The 18,698-nt window shown below is 41.8% G+C and overlaps 1 protein-coding gene across 5 annotated transcripts in view; it reads left to right on the forward strand.

Annotated features, from left to right (window-relative positions):
- The first annotated feature begins 8,141 nt into the window (after positions 1-8,141).
- Positions 8,142-18,698, forward strand: part of add3a (adducin 3 (gamma) a) — a 31,743-nt gene continuing 21,186 nt past the window's right edge. For 2 of the 5 annotated variants that reach the window (XM_049471104.1, XM_049471103.1), the window contains exons 1-2: positions 11,468-11,564; positions 17,487-17,707. In XM_049471104.1, the coding sequence (XP_049327061.1) occupies positions 11,489-11,564; positions 17,487-17,707 (297 nt within the window). In that variant the 5' untranslated portion in view covers positions 11,468-11,488. Of the gene's footprint in view, positions 8,450-11,466; positions 11,565-17,486; positions 17,708-18,698 lie in introns of those variants that run through there. The other 3 variants (XM_049471105.1, XM_049471102.1, XM_049471106.1) reach the window with 3 other exon arrangements.

Genomic DNA, 18,698 nt, shown 5'->3' on the forward strand with positions numbered 1-18,698 from the left:
ATCTTCCAGGGATCCAGAGATTCGACCACTATATTTATTAAGTGTTTCAAAAAAAGCAGAACAGTTCAGATGTTCACGTTCTAGTCATGGATGTTTTCCAGCTCAATGTCAGAGATCCAGAGATCCAGGGGTCAGAGGTTAGAGGTCAGAGTGGGTGTGGTGGGAGGGAGCTTTTCTGCGCCAGGGTCCGTCTTCTCCTTCACATCTGACTTGTGCCTCAGAGAGAGGAAGGATGAACACATTAACAGGACATTTCACCTTTTCCCTCCCTGACCAGGTCAAGCCTCTGCTGAGAACATGAACAGCAGATCTATAAAAGAAGGTCTGCTCTTCTCTACTGGCAGGAAATCACTCCACCCTACACAAGCCCATCCCTGAAGATGCACCAGTTAACAATACAGACAGTACTGAATTAAAAAAAAAACACAAACGTAGTATTTTCTTTATTAACAATCCTGGCTGGATCATGCTGCTTGCCATCAGCAGCCAGAGCCTGAGAGAGCACAATTGGCCATGATCTCTCTGAATGGTAGATGGCGCTCCCTTACTTCATCACTCCCATTGGGATGCTGAGAGGCACAGGCATCTGTTGGCTAATGTATCACTACTGGAGATCTGGCGCTTTCCTGTAAGTAAGTCTTAGTGAGTGGGTGGTAGAACGATTTGACCCATGAGTGTGTGTGTGTGTGTGTGTGTTGTTGGGCAGGATGATACGCTCTTTACACTCTTGGAATGCACTGATGGCTATCCAGGGGTGCCGTAGTTCAGACGCCAAGAAGCCATCATGTTTAACCCTTACCCGGCTCAGACTGTTAGACAGGTCTCTGTTCTACAGAATGATGTCAGCAGGTCAGGAAGTGTCATCATCACCACGTCCATCTACCTCATCCCTAACTCCCTAACTTATCTTAAAAAGTATCGGCTGGAGCTTCATCGTTCCAGAGAACCACTGTTCCACTGTAACTGTAGATTAAAATGTAATTTTAAACAGAAATTAACCAACTGATGACATTCTACAAAGAGTGAGGTAGAGTGAGGTAGAGATAAATAGAGTGAGGTAGAGAGAGGTAGAGTGAGGTAAGAGAGGTAGAGAGAAATAGAGAGAGGTAGAGAGAGGAAGAGTGAGGTAGAGTGAGATAGAGAGAGGTAGAGTGAGGTAGAGAGAAACAGAGTGAGGTAGAGAGAAGTTGAGTGAGGAAGAGAGAAATAGAGTGAGGTAGAGAGAAACAGAGTGAGGTAGAGAGAAATAGAGTGAGGTAGAGTGAGGTAGAGAGAAACAGAGTGAGGTAGAGTGAGGTTGAGAGAGGTAGAGTGAGGTAGAGAGAGGTAGAGTGAGGTAGGTAGAGGTAGAGAGAGGTTGAGTGAGGTAGAGAGAAATAGAGTGAGGTAGAGAGAAACAGAGTGAGGTAGAGAGAGGTAGAGTGAGGTAGAGAGAAACAGAGTGAGGTAGAGTGAGGTAGAGAGAGGTAGAGTGAGGTTGAGAGAGGTAGAGTGAGGTAGAGAGAGGTAGAGTGAGATAGAGAGAGGTAGAGTGAGGTAGAGAGAAACAGAGTGAGGTAGAGAGAAGTTGAGTGAGGAAGAGAGAAATAGAGTGAGGTAGAGTGAGGTAGAGAGAAACAGAGTGAGGTAGAGAGAAATAGAGTGAGGTAGAGTGAGGTAGAGAGAAACAGAGTGAGGTAGAGTGAGGTAGAGAGAGGTAGAGTGAGGTTGAGAGAGGTAGAGAGAGGTTGAGTGAGGTAGAGGAAATAGAGTGAGGTAGAGAGAAACAGAGTGAGGTAGAGAGAGGTAGAGTGAGGTAGAGAGAAACAGAGTGAGGTAGAGTGAGGCAGAGAGAGGTAGAGTGAGGTTGAGAGAGGTAGAGTGAGGTAGAGTGAGGTAGAGAGAGGTAGAGTGAGGTAGGTAGAGGTAGAGAGAGGTTGAGTGAGGTAGAGAGAAATAGAGAGAGGTAGAGTGAGGAATAGAGAGGTAGAGAGAGGTAGAGTGAGGAAGAGAGAGGTAGAGTGAGGTAGAGAGAGGTAGAGATAGGTAGAGTGAGGTAGAGAGAGGTAGAGTGAGGTAGAGAGAAACAGAGTGAGGTAGAGAGAAACAGAGTGAGGTAGAGAGAGGTAGAGTGAGGTTGAGAGAGGTAGAGAGAGGTTGAGTGAGGTAGAGAGAAATAGAGTGAGGAGGTAGAGAGAAACCGAGTGAGGAAGAGTGAGGTAGAGAGAGGTAGAGTGAGGTTGAGAGAGGTAGAGTGAGGTAGAGAAAGGTAGAGTGAGGTTGAGAGAGTTAGAGTGAGGAAGAGGTCCACAGTGAACACACATCAAACTACTTTTTATACAGGGAAAAAATAATGATTTCTGAATCCACTGTAACTGTAGATTAAAATGTAATTTTAAACAGAAATTAACCAACTGATGACATTCTACAAGAGTGAGGTAGAGTGAGGTAGTGAGAGGTTGAGTGAGGTAGATAGAGGTAGAGTGAGGTAGAGAGAAATAGAGTGAGGTAGAGAGAAACAGAGTGAGGTAGAGTGACGTAGAGAGAGGTAGAGTGAGGTTAAGAGAGGTAGAGTGAGGTAGAGAGAGGTAGAGAGAAATAGAGAGAGGTAGAGAGAGGTTGAGTGAGGTAGAGAGAGGTAGAGTGAGTTTGAGAGAGGTAGAGTGAGGTAGAGAGGGGTAGAGAGAGGTAGAGTGAGGTAGAGTGAGGTAGAGAGAGGCAGAGTGAGGTAGAGAGAAATAGAGTGAGGTAGAGTGAGGAAGAGTGAGGTAGAGAGAGGTAGAGTGAGGTAGAGAGAAATAGAGTGAGGTAGAGAGAAACAGAGTGAGGTAGAGTGAGGTACAGAGAGGTAGAGAGAGGTAGAGAGATGTAGAGAGATGTAGAGTGAGGAAGAGAGAGGTAGAGAGAGGTAGAGTGAGGTAGAGAGAGGTAGAGAGATGTAGAGTGAGGAAGAGAGAGGTAGAGAGAGGTAGAGTGAGGTAAAGGTCCACAGTGAACACACATCAAACTACTTTTTATACAGGGAAAAAAAAAGCAATTTCAAGTGCTGAAAAACCTTAGAGGATTTGAAACTAATTTAGTTTAATTATGTATTTATTGTTTCACATGAATTTTGAAATATCCAACAGTGTTATTGCATATCAGGTTTTTGTGAATTTACACTGATTTATACTGTTTTTTTGGAGGCTCAATAATAAATTATAACATAGCAAGAAATTGATTATAATGGGTCAGATTAATGCGGATGATTGAAGTTAATAATGAAGATAATAATATAGTAGACAGGTTTCTTCATGTCAGGATGCCCACGCCCAAATCCCTGAGTCAACACTTCATGCACGGATACACACTCGCTTTATGAGCTCACCTCAGTTCCAGGTTAGTGTTCTTTACAGTGTGTGTGTGTGTGTGTGTGTGTGTGTGTGGCTCAGCAGACAGTGTGTGTATTGTTGAGTTTGAGGAACTGCAGACTTAAGCCAGGTTAAACATTAGCTTTTCCTCACAGTGATTCTGATGGATTACTCGCCACAACACTTTACAACCAGAGCAACACTGTAGAAGTGCTTATATATAAACTTACACTGTATATATAACAGTGCTATAGACTAATATACAAATGTACTGTCTATTATGTGTGTGTGTGTGTGTGTGTGTGTGTCCACAAGTGTTAGCTTTCTGAAGCTCTTCTGGAGGAAGGCCAGGACTCCTGATCTCATCCATCTCCTGGTTTTATCTAATCAGCCCTTAATTAAAGTAAATCTGCTGCTGCTGGAACTGAACAATAAGAGCTCTGAGCTCAAACAGAAGATCAGCTTCCAAACCTGTGTGAAAATGTGTGAGTAAAGTAAACACTGAACAGAGTATAAAAGAGAAATCAGAGAGGAAGGAGTGAGAGATACAGAATAGTAGAGAAAGATGAATGGAGAATCTAGTGATTTAACACCACTTCACACTCTCACTCCAGAAATTCTTACCTCAATAACTCAGGATTCAGACTTTCTCTCCAGAGATTCAGGATTTGATGCAGATTCTCGTCCCACAGACTCAAATACCTGATTTAGACTGTAGAGTTCAGGACTGACTCAATAACATCAACTCCAGAGATTCAGAATTGAACTTAACGGAGAGGGAGAAGAACGAGGGAGTAGAGGAGAAAAAAAAACGAGAAAGAAGCAGAGAGAGAGGAGGACGGGGTGTTTACAGAAAAACAAATAATGATATGAGGAAATACACGAACACACACAGTGATACTGGGTCATAGGGGAGTCTGAGAGAGAAAGAGAGAGAGACAGAGAGACAGAGAGAGACAGTTCTCTGAGACGGTAAACACAGGGCTGTGTAATCAGAGCGTCAGTAGAGCGAGTGATTCTCCGCTGCTCTAGTTTTTTAGCTGAGTCACTGCAGGAGAAGCTCAGTCTGAATTCAGCAGGTCTGAATGAGAGTCTGTTCTTTAGTCATCAGCTCTGCAGTAACTCTGCCAGTTCCTTTACAAAGGCTTCACTGACTGTAGGAACTAGTGTTTGCAGTTAATGAAGAGATACAACTATAAACTTGTGCTAAAGACTCTATTTAAACTTGAAGCTCAAAGACTTTTTTAAACATAAAGACTAGAGGTTTACCTCGAACACCAGAGACCCCGGACTCCACCAAGACTCGCATCTCAGAGGCTTACCTTAAACCCAAACACCAAAACCCAGAGACTCCATACTCTCAACTCAGACTTGCATCTCATCTCAGAGACGAATGATTTACACCTGCAGCCAGAGAGTCGAAACCCAACAAGACTCAGAATCAGATCAGATTCCGAACAACAAGAGACTCAAAACCCAACTGGAAGTTCAATCTGGACTGTGTGTGTGTGTGTGTGTGTGCTTAGGCACTTCTCTGTTGGTGTCAGCTGAAGATGGCAGAGGGATCTCAGCAGCGCTGCTCTGGGTTTAATAAAACCTTCATAAAGACTTTATTAGCTGTAGGTAACTAGTGTTTACTATAAGCTGATAAAGAGACTAAACTTTAATTTACTGATTTATTCATTTGTATTAAACACCAAAGAGATTTAGACTCATCTTGGACTCGCACCCGAGAGACTCAAGTCCTAACTCAGACTACGTCACCAAGACAAGATAAGTCTTGGATTATTAAGTGTATCTGGGGTCAGTGATCGATAATGACCATTCCAGTTGAATGGAAATAATTCTTGTAATTGTATAGATATAGGGATTATGTGTTTGATCATGTGACTGGGCAGAATAACACTGTGAGATCAGCACGGCTATAAATGAGCTCATATAATTCAGGTCACAATATTCCCACACTAACATTACAATGTTATTATTGCAGCATAACAACATAACAGCAACATGGACAAGCAAACCATGTGTGTGTGTGTGTGTGTGTGTGTGTTTGTGTGAGAGAGAGAGAGAGAGATGAAAAAACTGATTGGGAATCAGCTGAAAGAGGAAGTTGGATCCGGAAACATGGATTATTATCAGATCAGTGCAAAAGTGTTTGATGGACATGCCAAACATGTTTATCAGATCCACAAATCTTTATCGCTGACAATAAAGCCTCTGTGTGTGGGTGTGAAAGGCTGTGTAACTGTATACGGTGTATGTGTGTGTGTGTGTGTGTTTGTGTGTGTGAACATGGGAAAAGACATGTTGAGGGTGGGATTGGGATTAAGTTTCTGTGAACATGAGAAAGATTATGTGGTGGGATTAAATACTGAAACACAGAGATGCTGTTAGAGCTTCTCCTCACGGCTCAGATCTACAGATCACAGATCAGCAGAGCTGGACGGGTCAGCAGGGTTAAGAGCCGGTCTCGTCTCTGCAGTGCAGAAAGGTGTGTGTGTGTTGCGCCGACACCATTACTGCCATCTCGTCCTCCATTTCATTACCTGAAAGTAGCTTATCCCTCTGATCCTCTTGGTATAATTTTCCATTTAGATTCATTTAATTATTCCGCCTCATTGGAAACATGTGTTATTGAGTCCAGTTTACAGTTCTTTGTGGATGGGGGTGTGGGGGGATGGGGTTTAGGTATTTAGCAACATTATGCAAGAAAAGACTGAAGGAGTAATTTGCACTGTGGAACAATTTCGGAAAAGTGTTCCACAACGTACAGCTGTGAAGACTTTTGATATCTCATCTGGAGACATCCCTGAGCGCAAGGACGAAGCTAATGATCATGTATTGGATGCTGGTGATCTTCAGGCCCTGCATTAATAACTCAGAAACACTTCCAGAATTCATTGTCTGTGCAATCATAAAAAAAGAAGACATATGTCAACACAACGCTACCGTCTTCTCTGGAGAAAAGCTCATTTAAAATAAAAACTTTCCATTTTGCCTCCTGGACAGACAACCCCTGGACAGAGCACAAGACATACTACTCAAATCCCATCGCAGGGCTGGTACATCGTTTTTTTTTTTTCTTCCTTTTCAGAAACCTCTTCAGATAATAAAATATTATCCAGACCTACAAAACAAGTATATTCAGTCTTAAAAAGTGAAAGTTTGTGACTTCAAGGCCACAGACTCCATTCTCTGGATGCTTCTGAAGTGCTCTGGGGCAAAAAACATGAATCGAAGGTCTTGTAGAACATCCTAGCCTTAGAAAGAATTCCGATCATCTCTGATTTTACTGAGACGCAGAGATGAAACGATGATATTAAACAGGTGCACAAAGGAAAGTACAGGAAATCCAGCTGCTGCTTGTGAAGCCTGATCCCATTTCATATTTCAGTGATCAGAATCACTACAGAGAATCTTCTGGCTCGTCAAAAAAAAGGGTTTATCAGTGCAACACCAGTTACCACTGAACAACAATTAGCACACTGACCCTCCTGCAGTCGGTCCACAGGGACAGGACACTTTGCTGCAGGTCCTTTATCTGTTAACCTATAAACTCGACTTTTGTGGGTGGGGATGGAGATTCTGACACAGTTGTGAGTGTGAGTAGAGAGTAAATAGGCCATTCACAATGAACCATTTAGTCAACAATCCAACAGTGAGGTTTACCTATTGGATTTGGGTCTGTCTATAAACTGAATTCAGAAGCATTTGAGTTATTCCCCCAAGATAATAAAAAACTATAATTAAACCGGTTCAATTAGCTAAGGAACAGCATTAATTAACATGAAGCAGAATTACTGTATATTTTACTGAGAAATATAGATAAATGTTTTCTTCGATTAGCCAGACTAACCAGGATTAACCAGATAATATAATGCAGGAATTATTAGGTTAACCATATAAAGTTAATCCAAAGTCAAGCCTGTCTAGTGTGGCAGAAGCAGAGGAACATTCCAACAGTGGACAAAAGTATTGGGACACCTACTCATTCAATGATTCCTTTAAAATTAAAAGAGTTCATCCTGCTTTGGTTCTCCTAAATAAATATAATAGTTTATTTTGTTATTAATCCATTCACTCACTTTTCTGCTGCATGACTCTTAGCTCAGAGTCTGTAGCTCATAATGAACAGCTGAAGTTATTTGAAAGGCTTGTAAAATGGCTGACCTGTGGACCTGGTTGCTGCTCATCTTCCACACTCAGGAAATAAATAGTTATTAAACTCAGTTCCACTGTTTTCAGGAATTGCCAGAACTCCAGATATTGTTTGTGTTTCCTGGGTCAGAGTCAGCCTGTTCTGTATGGAATATAATGTGCATTTGAGTCAGATATTTATATAATAGTGAAGTACGAAGCACTAATGGGTATTACTGAATATCTAGGGTTTAGTTGCAGTTGATAGTGCAGCATGTGGACGTGGTCTTGGGGGATTGATTAGAACAGAGGCTGAACAGGAGGTGAAATATTGTAAACATTGATCTCAGTGATCATTGGGAATCTGCATATATAGAAAAGGCGCTGTTTTCTTATGTTACAATATATTAAATAATAAACTGTATTTTGTTTCCTATTGTATATAGAAACAAATAAAGTATAAACTGTGCGTGTTATTTCTACTAGTCTCTCATAAGGGGATTGTAGTAAACATGAATTTACAGTACAGATGTCATGGCCACACACACACACAAGCACACACACACACACGCGCACGCACGCACAGAAATACAAACAGGGCGGGGCTCCCGCCACCCTCGTGTCCTGATTGGTCAGCGCCGTTGCCCGCTCACAGCCTGTGGGCTGGATTATCGGGTCACGTGTTCGCCCCAGCTCCTCCGCAGCTCCGCGCGCAGACTCCTGCAGTGCTCATTTTACCGTAAAATCCAGCTTTTAGTCTTTAACTCCGCTTTTCGCTCCGTCTCTTTTGCTGTTTTTGTGCGCGGCGGGACCCAACGGTCGTGTGGAGCATGTGTAGCCGGACACAGTGAGCCCAGGCCCGCGGAGAGGGCGCTGTGTTGACTGGGGCTCGCGGAGAGCATGCCTTCACTCTACTGAGCCTACTGATACTGGATTTAGGACACACACTCACACACGCGCGGACTCTCTCTCTGTCTCAGGTGGGTTTGTGTGCTTTATGTTTTTGTTTATGCTTTATAACTATCTGGAGTAATGTTATATATGTTTATAAAAGTTTATATACGTTTATAGATCTGAGAGCTTGACTGATCTTTACTCCTAATAACCCCTCGTGAACTCGGGGCTTCAGTTTACACTTATCTGGGTTTGGGAGTTTTGTAGGCAGTGGTTGATTTCCTTAAAGCTGAAATTTTAACGTTTTAACGATTAACTGGCTATAGTGAATCTGGTGGGAGATAATCTTACCTAGATTACCCAGATAAAATAATCCATGGTCAGACTCTAATAGACAATCCTCAACACTTAACTACAGTTATCTGGTTAATTTAATAATATGGGCAGAGTTAGCTATATCTAATAATATATAACCTAATATATATTAGGATATATCACAAATCAGCCTTTTTAGATTCACCAGATATAACCTAACCCACTAAAGCCAAAGCCAAGCCCAGCTGTAGAGCTGATCTAACTGAAGTCTCAACTGTAAAGCTTTCTACTGGATCAGCAGCACTGCTGTGAGGATCTGATTGCATTCAACAACGTTTTTTTTTATTATTTGGGTGGGTAGGGAGGAGTTAAGTTAAATTTAGCTTACATTATGTTTGTATTAAAATGAATTGATGTAAAGCAGCTGTAAAGGTTAACTGGTCAACGCTGGGGTTAATTTAGCTGTATCTGGTGGTCTTCAGCAGATCATAGTTAACGTTAGGTGGGTTTAACTTCGAACTAGTGTAAAATTAATAAATTAATAAATGTATAATATCTTGGGCTGTTGTATTAATTATAGTTCTAATTATCTAATAATAGTTCTAATTATCTTTAGACTTTGTTTATCAAGCATTTAAACATATCATCTCATCGAGATATTCTCGTTATAATACCCCGTTCCACCTTAAGTAGTGCAGCCTTTACGTTCTGGCGCCCAGCGCTGTGGAGGACATCAGTGCTGCAGTGTTTAAGGTGGAACTGGATCTTCGGTGAGTTTGTGTTCAGTCCCGCATTAAGAGCTTATAGTAAAACCTCAGCGCGTCTCTGGGCTCCTCAATAAATAAACCCACAACAGCGGCTCCGCAGCCGGGCTTATGTTTACCTCACAGTGCTAACGCTAAAGCAACACTGAAGTAGAGCTAAATTAACGCTAAAGTAGTGCTAAAGCTAAATTAACGCTAAAGTAGCGCTAAAGCTAAATTAACGCTAAAGTAGCGCTAAAGCTAAATTAATGCTGATGTAGTGCTTAATTAACGCTAAAGTAGAGCTAAATTAACACTAAAGCAGCACAGATAAATTGATGAAGATAAATGAATGCTAAAGTAGTGCTAAAGCTAAATTAACGTTGAAGTAGTGCTAAAGTAGCGGTAAAGTAGTGCTAAAGCTAAAACAACGCTGAAGTAGAGCTAAATTAACGCAGAAGTAGTGCTAAAGCTAAATTAACGCTGACGTAGAGCTAAATTACCACTAAAGTAACGTTACAGCTAAATTATCGTTAAAGCACCACTGAAGATAAATTCATGCTAAAGTAGGGCTGAATTAAAGCTGAAGTAGAGCTAAGTTAAAGTAGAGCTAAATTAACGCTAAAGCAGCAATGAAGTAGCGCAAAAGTAACTCTAAAGCAGCACTGAAGCTAAATTAATGCTGAAGTAGTTACGTTACTAAATTAACGCTAAAGCAGCACTGAGATAGTGCTAGAGTAGCATTGAAGCTAAATTAACACTGAAGCAGGGCTAAGGGAGGGTAAACGTAACATTAAAGCTTAATTAATACTAAAGTAGCACTAAATTAATGCCAAAGCAGTGCTAAAGTAACATTAAAGCTATATTAACACTAAAGGAGTGCTGAGGTAACACTAAAGCTAAAATTAACAGTAAAGTAGCGCTAAATTAACACTAAATGGCACTAAGGCAGCCCTGAAGTAGCGCTAAAGTAGCACTAAAGGTTATTTAGCGCTAAAGGGTCGCTAAATTAATGCTAAAGTAGTGCAGAAGCAGCGCTGAAGTAACACTAATGCTAAATTAACACCAAAGTAGAGCTATATAACATTAATAGCGCTGAAGTTTCGCTGAAGTAGCACCAAAGGTGGGATAAGCTACGCTAAAGTAAAGTTTTGATTATTCGGTTTTGGAACTGAATTATGAGCCTTTTCAGCGCAATATGTGATGCAGGAGAAAATGAATAGACAAGGTAAGTTTAGCCTAAATACAGGATTATTATCTAGTGAACCAGTACTGATTAGACCCATAGATCAGCTATATTGTAATGTAATATTGTATGTAACATTTGACCAAATTTTTCACTTTTTTCGTGCTGGTATACATGAAATAGCCTAAATATATTATGGGGCTGTTAATTTTAATAAATATGTAGCCTGGAGTGCTATAACTGTGTCAGATGTTCTCTCCCTCTTTACAGCTCTTGGAAAGAATATCTACAAGTGGCCATTCTTGGGTCATTCTCTGATACTTTAAAATGTTTCCAGCAGAGATGTTTGCTCCGTTTATAATGAGCTCATCACTCCATGCTGATTGTGATTTCATGTTTCAGATGAATGTTGTTGGGTGTGAAATATTCTTTCATTTACATCTTTTCACTCTTTTGTGTTGCTAAATATTTGGTGCTTCCCAAGTTTCGGAACTTTTGTCGCGCAAAGCTTCAGATTTTAGGTCCCAGACCTACTTTTTAAACCTTTATAGCTTTAATTGTTCCCTGACTGGAAATAAGTGTGGAAGTTTATTAGCAAGTTTCAGTTCTTTACTTAAAATATAATAAATCATTTTATCATTGTACACAAATTTAAAAAAGCTCTCTGGCATTTTCCAGAGTTCTAAATTTAGACGCTGAGCCTGAATGCTGAGATTAGCTCAGATTCTTTCCCAGTGTTGTTGCGGGGTGTTGTAGCTGTTGGGGGTTGAAACTGGATCTTCAAACTACTTCACTATTAATAGTGGTGATGGTATTAAGAGCGCGCGGGAGAAGCAGGGCTGATTTGGAGGCACGCGAGGGAAACATTTGTGGAGGGCCCGATGGGTCGGAGCAGAGGTGCGAGCCGCAGGCAGCCTGATTGTTGGAAGGTGTGCTCTCCTGTTGTGATGGGAGACGGTAGGTGGTGGTCTCCTGCAGCTTCACAGCTTTATTGTTGTTAAGAGTGTGTGAGATTAGCATGTGAAAAGGTTCTGTAGTTGGTTTTTAGATGGTCGTTAAAGTGATAATGTGGCCAGAAATTAAATGTACATAACTTTACTGTGAGGAACAGTTTAAAGTCTGTAGAGACGTCTGTGAGAACAACTAACTTTTTTACAAACTACAGTGTTCGTTAATCTTAAACAGACTGGGTAATATAGTTTTAGATAATGTGTAACACACTGCTCTCAGTAAACTCAGTAAATATGGTCTGTGTTCGTTTTTTGCAGTTTTGCAGACATATGTCTCCTGAGATTCCCTCCACAGTAGCTTTATATTCTGTTAAAGCTCATTAGTTAATGTGAGAAGAGCTTAATGAACTTAAAGCGAGATGTTTACAGCACAGTGGTCCTACAGAATTGGGACAAAATATCTAACTTTGCACATGGTAGCTTGCTGATGTTTTAGCAGTCTAAGCAGATGAGCACACGTGTCCTTATTGGGTTAAACTCAGCTGATTTTTTTCTCTTGCTATGATTACAGCTCACCCATATCAAATGGATACTAGGGGTGTGAGAAAATATCGATATATTGATGTATCTTGATATTTTGTTTTGCAGTACTAAATTGATTAAAAAAAACGCAATCAAATAATAATAAGTTTACACTTAAGGATTGGTGTCAGTGGTTAAACTCCACCCACTACGTAGCAGTGGATTATTTAAAACGTAGCATTATATCACCTTGTTTAGATTTTGTTTAGATTAGAGTCGAAAACCATGTATCATGATGCTTACCGTATCGCCAAGTTCTTGTCAATATACAGCCTTTTCAGAATCTTCACCTCCTGAAACCTGTTGATCGCAGACAATGTTTGACCTTCACCTGGAGGCCATTGTTTTTTTTAATTAATGAATTCGTATTGAATAAGTTTCTTTATTTGACTGAAGTCAGTAAACAGCAGGATGGCCCATGTTTCCAGTCCTGTAACCCGCTCGGTTTCCTGGCTCTATGACCTGCGGATGTCCAGCATCAGTCCCGCCCACAGTGGCTGAGTGTGTGGCCTCAATCATTCAGCCGCAAAACATGTTATAAAGCATTTTTAGCCTCAGTCATGAGCTAATTGATCCGCTGTATACGTGTCTAAAGGTAATTGTGATTTTGTGGTCTGTTTTCTTGGACACTGTCTGTGTGGGTGTGCCAGTCGTGAGTAGCCACACATTAACATGGAGCGCGGTTGAGGAACGCTGTAACGCTGTACGTTATATCTGTGTAAAAGACATTGCTCGTGATGTACGTAATCACACACAGTGGCAGATTCTGCTATTAAAATGCTCTTTCTTGCACAATACAGTGATTCTTATTCTTTTTCTGCTGCACATTATCCAGTTAAACATGATTTTTTTACACTCTCTGTAATGAAATTTACACATGGGTCAGTGTTCTTTAAAATCCTCGATATGCTTTTTAAAGCTTATAGTCAATACTAAAAGACAATTCATCACAATACAGTAAAATATTGGTTATTGATAAATGTTTGTGTGTGGTACGCTAGCAAAAACACTGAACCAACCACTACACAAATTCATAGTGTATCTAGCAACATGAAAACTCTAAAACAAACACCACCACAACTACCTGAGATACTGTAGCAGCTGCATCACATCCAACTAGCCGCAGTTAACACCTACAAACTACCAAACAATCTTAATGCAACCACCTGCTAAACTTTAGCTACCACTCAGCAACACCCCATCAACCACCGACCATACTGTCTCAGCCATATTTTTAAAAATCTTTCAGTGTAGTTACTGCTTAGCAACAGTACCACTAGGAACCACTCCAGGTAGGAATACACTTCTCTAGTTTTTGTTATTCGAGTGGGTGAAGGTCCGTTCTGATTGGTCACTGAGGTCTGTAATAATCTGCATCTACTTTAGTGATAGACTCGTCACTGGCTGAACGGTTCACACTGAACTGCACTGTCACGCTGCGGTACTCGGGCTGGTCACACTCCAGTGCTGTGTGTGTGTGTGTGTGTGTGTGTGTGTGTGTAAGAGGATGTGTGAAATATTGTGTGTGTGTGTGTGTCCTGGGTGAATCCTGTCCCTGGATTGTCCGGGTGAACACGAAGACACAATGGGGCAATTGATGGAGTCGGACGTGTGTGTGGGTCTCATGACTGTGCCATCGTACTGCGGGTGTCCCCGTGTGTGTGTGTGTGTGTGTGTGTGTGTGTGTGTGTGTGTCTGCTGGTCTCCCACAAGCCCATACAGAAAATGACTGTCATCCAAATTAAAGGTGTGTGTGTGTGTTTGTGTGTGTGTAAGTGAAGATAATGGATTGTATCTGGAGACTGTACAGCTGTTGTGTCAGTCTGAGAAGCTATGCTCTCTCTCTCTCTCTCTCTCTCTCTCTCTCTCTCTCCCTCCCTCTCTCCCCCCTCCTGCTTGAATTGACTGTGTGTGTGATAAATGTTTGATAGCTGAGTTTAGGGTGGTGTTGTGTAACGCCTGTCTTTATCCATCTGCTCAAATTCACACACTGGGATTTTTCTCTCAGTGCGGATGGAGGGATAGAGGGATGGTGTATGTGGATGTAGCTCTATAAGCTCAGTAAAGTATAAACTGGTGTGTTGGTGGTTTGACGTGTTTAGATCACATATTTAGCTAATTTAAGGTTTAATTATTTTGATGGATTTAGTGCTGCAGAGTATAACCTGTATATTAATAGTGTTCGAAATTGTTTTAGTGCATTTAACTATAAATTTTCTTCAGTGCGAACTCCAGCCCTCTTGAGATCCATAAGGCCCAATCCTCTCTGTCCCGACGTGAACACAAAACGCCCAATCACATTACGAATTTCTACCCTCACATCTTGTTTTTCCGTGTAAAACTGAGTTATAAGGGGAAGAGTCTGAAATCTTCCCCTAAGAAATGGGACAATCCTTTAATAACCTGATATGTTGTCTAAATATATGACTATAAAAGAACGCAGGGATTTAGCTTGTTGTGCTCCTGGGCGACTACAGAGCAGCAATGAAGTTCTGCTGAGCTGAAGTTCAAACTCTTCTTTTCCAAACATTGTGGGAGTTTCTCATTTTGAAGATTCATGGAGCTCTATCACTTCCCCCTAACCCTGAGCCTGAGTGTAGGGGCTATGTGTAGGGTGCAGGTAAAGAATGGGACTGAGCTGAGTGTTGGGGCTATGTGTAGGGTGCAGGTAAAGAATGGGACTGAGCATGAGTGTTGGGGCTATGTGTAGGGTGCAGGTAAAGAATGGGACTGAGCATGAGTGTTGGGGCTATGTGTAGGGTGCAGGTAAAGAATGGGACTGAGCATGAGTGTTGGGGCTATGTGTAGGGTGCAGGTAAAGAATGGGACTGAGCTGAGTGTTGGGGCTATGTGTAGGGTGCAGGTAAAGAATGGGACTGAGCATGAGTGTTGGGGCTATGTGTAGGAAGCAGGTAAAGAATGGCACTGAGCATGAGTGTTGGGGCTATGTGTAGAGTGCAGGTGAGGAATGGGACTGGACCCTAGTCATTTGTTTGTGTTATGTCTCCATCAGCATCTCGTCACACTGTTATTGTGGTCTGGACCTGTTCCAAAAACAGTTTAATACATTCAAGAGCTGTGTGTAAGACTGTGTGTGTGTGTGTGTGTGTGTGTGTGTGTGTGTTTTCAGCTGTTACTATGGCGATGAGATAAACTTGTTTGGCAGCATAGTGCTAAGCGCCGCCTCTGAGGAGACGAGGTCAGACGGTCAGTTCACTGATCCACAGGACCATACAGGTCTGGTCTACAGGATCTAGATTACATTAGAACAGTTCCTCACTCTCACTTCTGTTCAAAGCTGAGGCTCATCTGAAGCTCTGAATGAGCAGCTTAACCGAGCGAGAGCCGCCCAGGAACCAATCAGAGAGAGAGAGAGAGAGAGAGAAAACTTTTCCTCCTTTCACTTCCACCAGCTCTCTCTCTCTCTCTCTCTCCTCACACCATCTGCTGAAGCACGGAGTTCTCTATCTGCCAGTAATACCCTCTGGATTAACCCTTCACACACACTTGCGCGCACACAAACTCGCACACGCACGCACACACACACACACACACACACACACACCTTTAAAGTGAATACAAATAATAATAATAAACAGAAATTCTGCTCTTTACCCCACAAATTGTATTACAGTTCCATCACTCTCCTCCCAGTCCTCCACCCCAACACGCTGCAACACAACGTGTCTGTGTGTGTCTGTGTTCGTGTGTGTTTGTGTGTGTCTGTGTGCGTGTCTGTGTGTGTGACTCTGTTTTGCATTTCAAATCTGTGTGTGAGAGATGAGGTTATCTGTCAGTCTCTGGTCTGGTTGAGCTTCAGTCTGGTTGGGCTGTAGGAACTGATCATCATCACCAGGTTCTGTTTTCACATTACCTTTTCCTGTTAGACCTGGTAGTACATAACTGTACTGAGCTGCTGTAATGAGCTCTGCATTTATTTTATCGTCTTATAATGTGAAATTCTTTATTTAAGACCTGCTTGTATTGTGCTAAACACATTTTGAATGTGATCTCTTTACCTATTCCTCTGTCTCTGCTGTACTTTTGGTGGTGATTAAATATGGTTACCAGTGTTTGTTAGGTCATCTGTTTTGCTGTGCTAATAGCTACTCACTGTACTGGTTGAAAGATGCACTTGGAAGTTGGCAATCCTGTTAGTGGCGTTAAACCTTTTTCTTTTTCCTTCATGTAACGATGAACGAGGAACAATATCATCTTGTGATTGAGAAGCTCCCACTATGAGCCTCACACTCAAAGAAGCTGTAATCCTTTAACTGCTGAATATGATCAGATCAGGTCTCAGGAATTACTAAATTATGACTTAAATATTAGCCGATCAAATATTTTTCCTCTTCACTAGAAACTGTAAGAAGACCTACTAGTTATTTAGATAATTCTTCTTCCTTACTCCTCAGGATCACCACCAGATTCTTATTCTTTTAGATTCAAACACTCTTTGAGAAACCTTCTCACAGAGGGTCCCCAGAGCAGCGACTAAATTTATAACCTCAGAATATTAAATAAAACCTGCTGTGCCACGCAGTTACACCAGCGCAGTTACACCAGCGCAGTTACACTTCAATAATCATGACACTATAATAATTACACTGCAGTAACTATAATAATTACACTGCAGTAGCTATAATAATTACACTGCAGTAACTATAATAATCATGACACTGCAGTAACTATAATAATTACACTGCAGTAACTATAATAATCATGACACTGCAGTAACTATAATAATTACACTGCAGTAACTATAATAATTACACTGCAGTAACTATAATAATCGTTACACTGCACTAACTATAATAATCATTACACTGCAGTAATTATAATACTGTTAATAACAGTGTATAAGGGCTGGGCAGCTTATTGTCCTGCTTGGTCATTGCAATGTGAGCATGTACAATAAATTTCATTTAATTTACTGATAGAAAACACATCTCACTTCATGACTTATTTGTAGGAGTCAAATTATCATCTTATCTGTCTAATATATTTATGTAAATAATGTAAAACGATTATCGTTGCGTCTTGGTGCATCTTTTTATTCTGTACTGAATTACTACAGAATCAATATTTGATACTTTTAAAGTAAAGTAATGATCAGTAGTTAATAAACTTCCAGTGTTTCAGTGTTTTTTCATCATTACGTTCTGAATTAGAGCAAACATCTAGAAAGTCACTTTTGGTCATTTGTGAATCAATTCAGAATCGTCTCGGCTGAATCGAGATGCATCTAAAAATGGAAAATTCAGTGTTCTTCCCTGGTTTTCTGCAGCTCTACAATGTAGTGAATAACTTTAAACCCAATAACGACCTGCTCTGTTTCTCTCTGTAGGTGATTCAGAGATCAGCAGAGGTTTGGAGATGAGTGGAGAGGTCAGTGCCGGGGTGGTGACCACGCCTCCTCCCAGCCTGCTTCAGAAGGAGAGATATTTTGACCGGATCAACGAGAACGACCCGGAGTACCAGCGCAACCGCAACATGTCCCCGGACCTGCGGCAGGACTTCCACATGATGGAGCAGAAGAAGAGAGTGACACAGATCCTGGACAGCCCTGTAAGAACGCACACACACACACACACACACACACACACAGTAAGAAGAAAAACGTGAAGGAAAACATTCCAAGTAAACAAAGTTCTCAGCTGATCTGGAGCAGAGTAAAGAGCTGCAGGTGTGAAAACACTCATAGAGAACATGCAGTGTAAGCTTCAGGGTCTTATTGTGCGCTGAGTGGTAGCTATGGTGTACCATAGGTTGCTAGGTAAACGTTGTGTAGATTCAAGGTGGTTGCTATGGAGTTGCTAGGTGGGTATAAGGCGATTATGGTATTTGAGGTAGCTGTGATGGAGTCCTGAGACTGTACTCTTTGGTTTCCATGATGGTGCTGGTGGTCCTTGGTGTGTGTTGTGTGTGTTGACGGGTGATGCTGTGGTATCGCTGGTGTTTACTGGGCAGCTGCTGTGGTATTTCTGCTGCGCTGTTTGACCAGAGTAACTCTGAGGGGTGTGGCACACACACACACACACACACAGAACAGCCGTGGTTTCTTGCCGCGGGGCTGAAGTGCTGTGGTGCAGGGAGATTTACTGCAGTCTCACTGCTGAGCGTCACTACAGCAGCTCTTCATCTCTTTACTCTTCCTCCCTTTACTCTTCCTCCCTTTCACAATGAACCCCAGCTGTCTGTGTGTGCGAGACTGTGTGCGAGACTGTGTGCGAGACTGTGTGCGAGACTGTGTGCGAGACTGTGTGCGAGACTGTGTGCGAGACTGTGTGCGAGACTGTGTGTGTGTGTGTTAGTGTGTAGTGGTGGGAGCAGTAGATAGTGTGTGTGTGTGTGTGTGTGTGTTAGTGTAATTACAGGCTGAATGGTGGTTGTGTGTGTAAGGTGTAGTTGGTGGTTTATTGAGCTGGAGGCTCGTCTGGTTTGAAGGAGAGAGAGAACCTGAGCCAATGCCCAATCAGAACTCAGACCGTGTGGAGATTTCCTCTGCGGGGGCCGGGGGTCTCTGTTGGGGCTGGGGGATCTCTAGTGATTGGTTGGT

This window comes from Astyanax mexicanus, chromosome 23 (genome assembly GCF_023375975.1).
Source record: "Astyanax mexicanus isolate ESR-SI-001 chromosome 23, AstMex3_surface, whole genome shotgun sequence".
NCBI classification, from domain to species: domain Eukaryota; kingdom Metazoa; phylum Chordata; class Actinopteri; order Characiformes; family Acestrorhamphidae; genus Astyanax; species Astyanax mexicanus.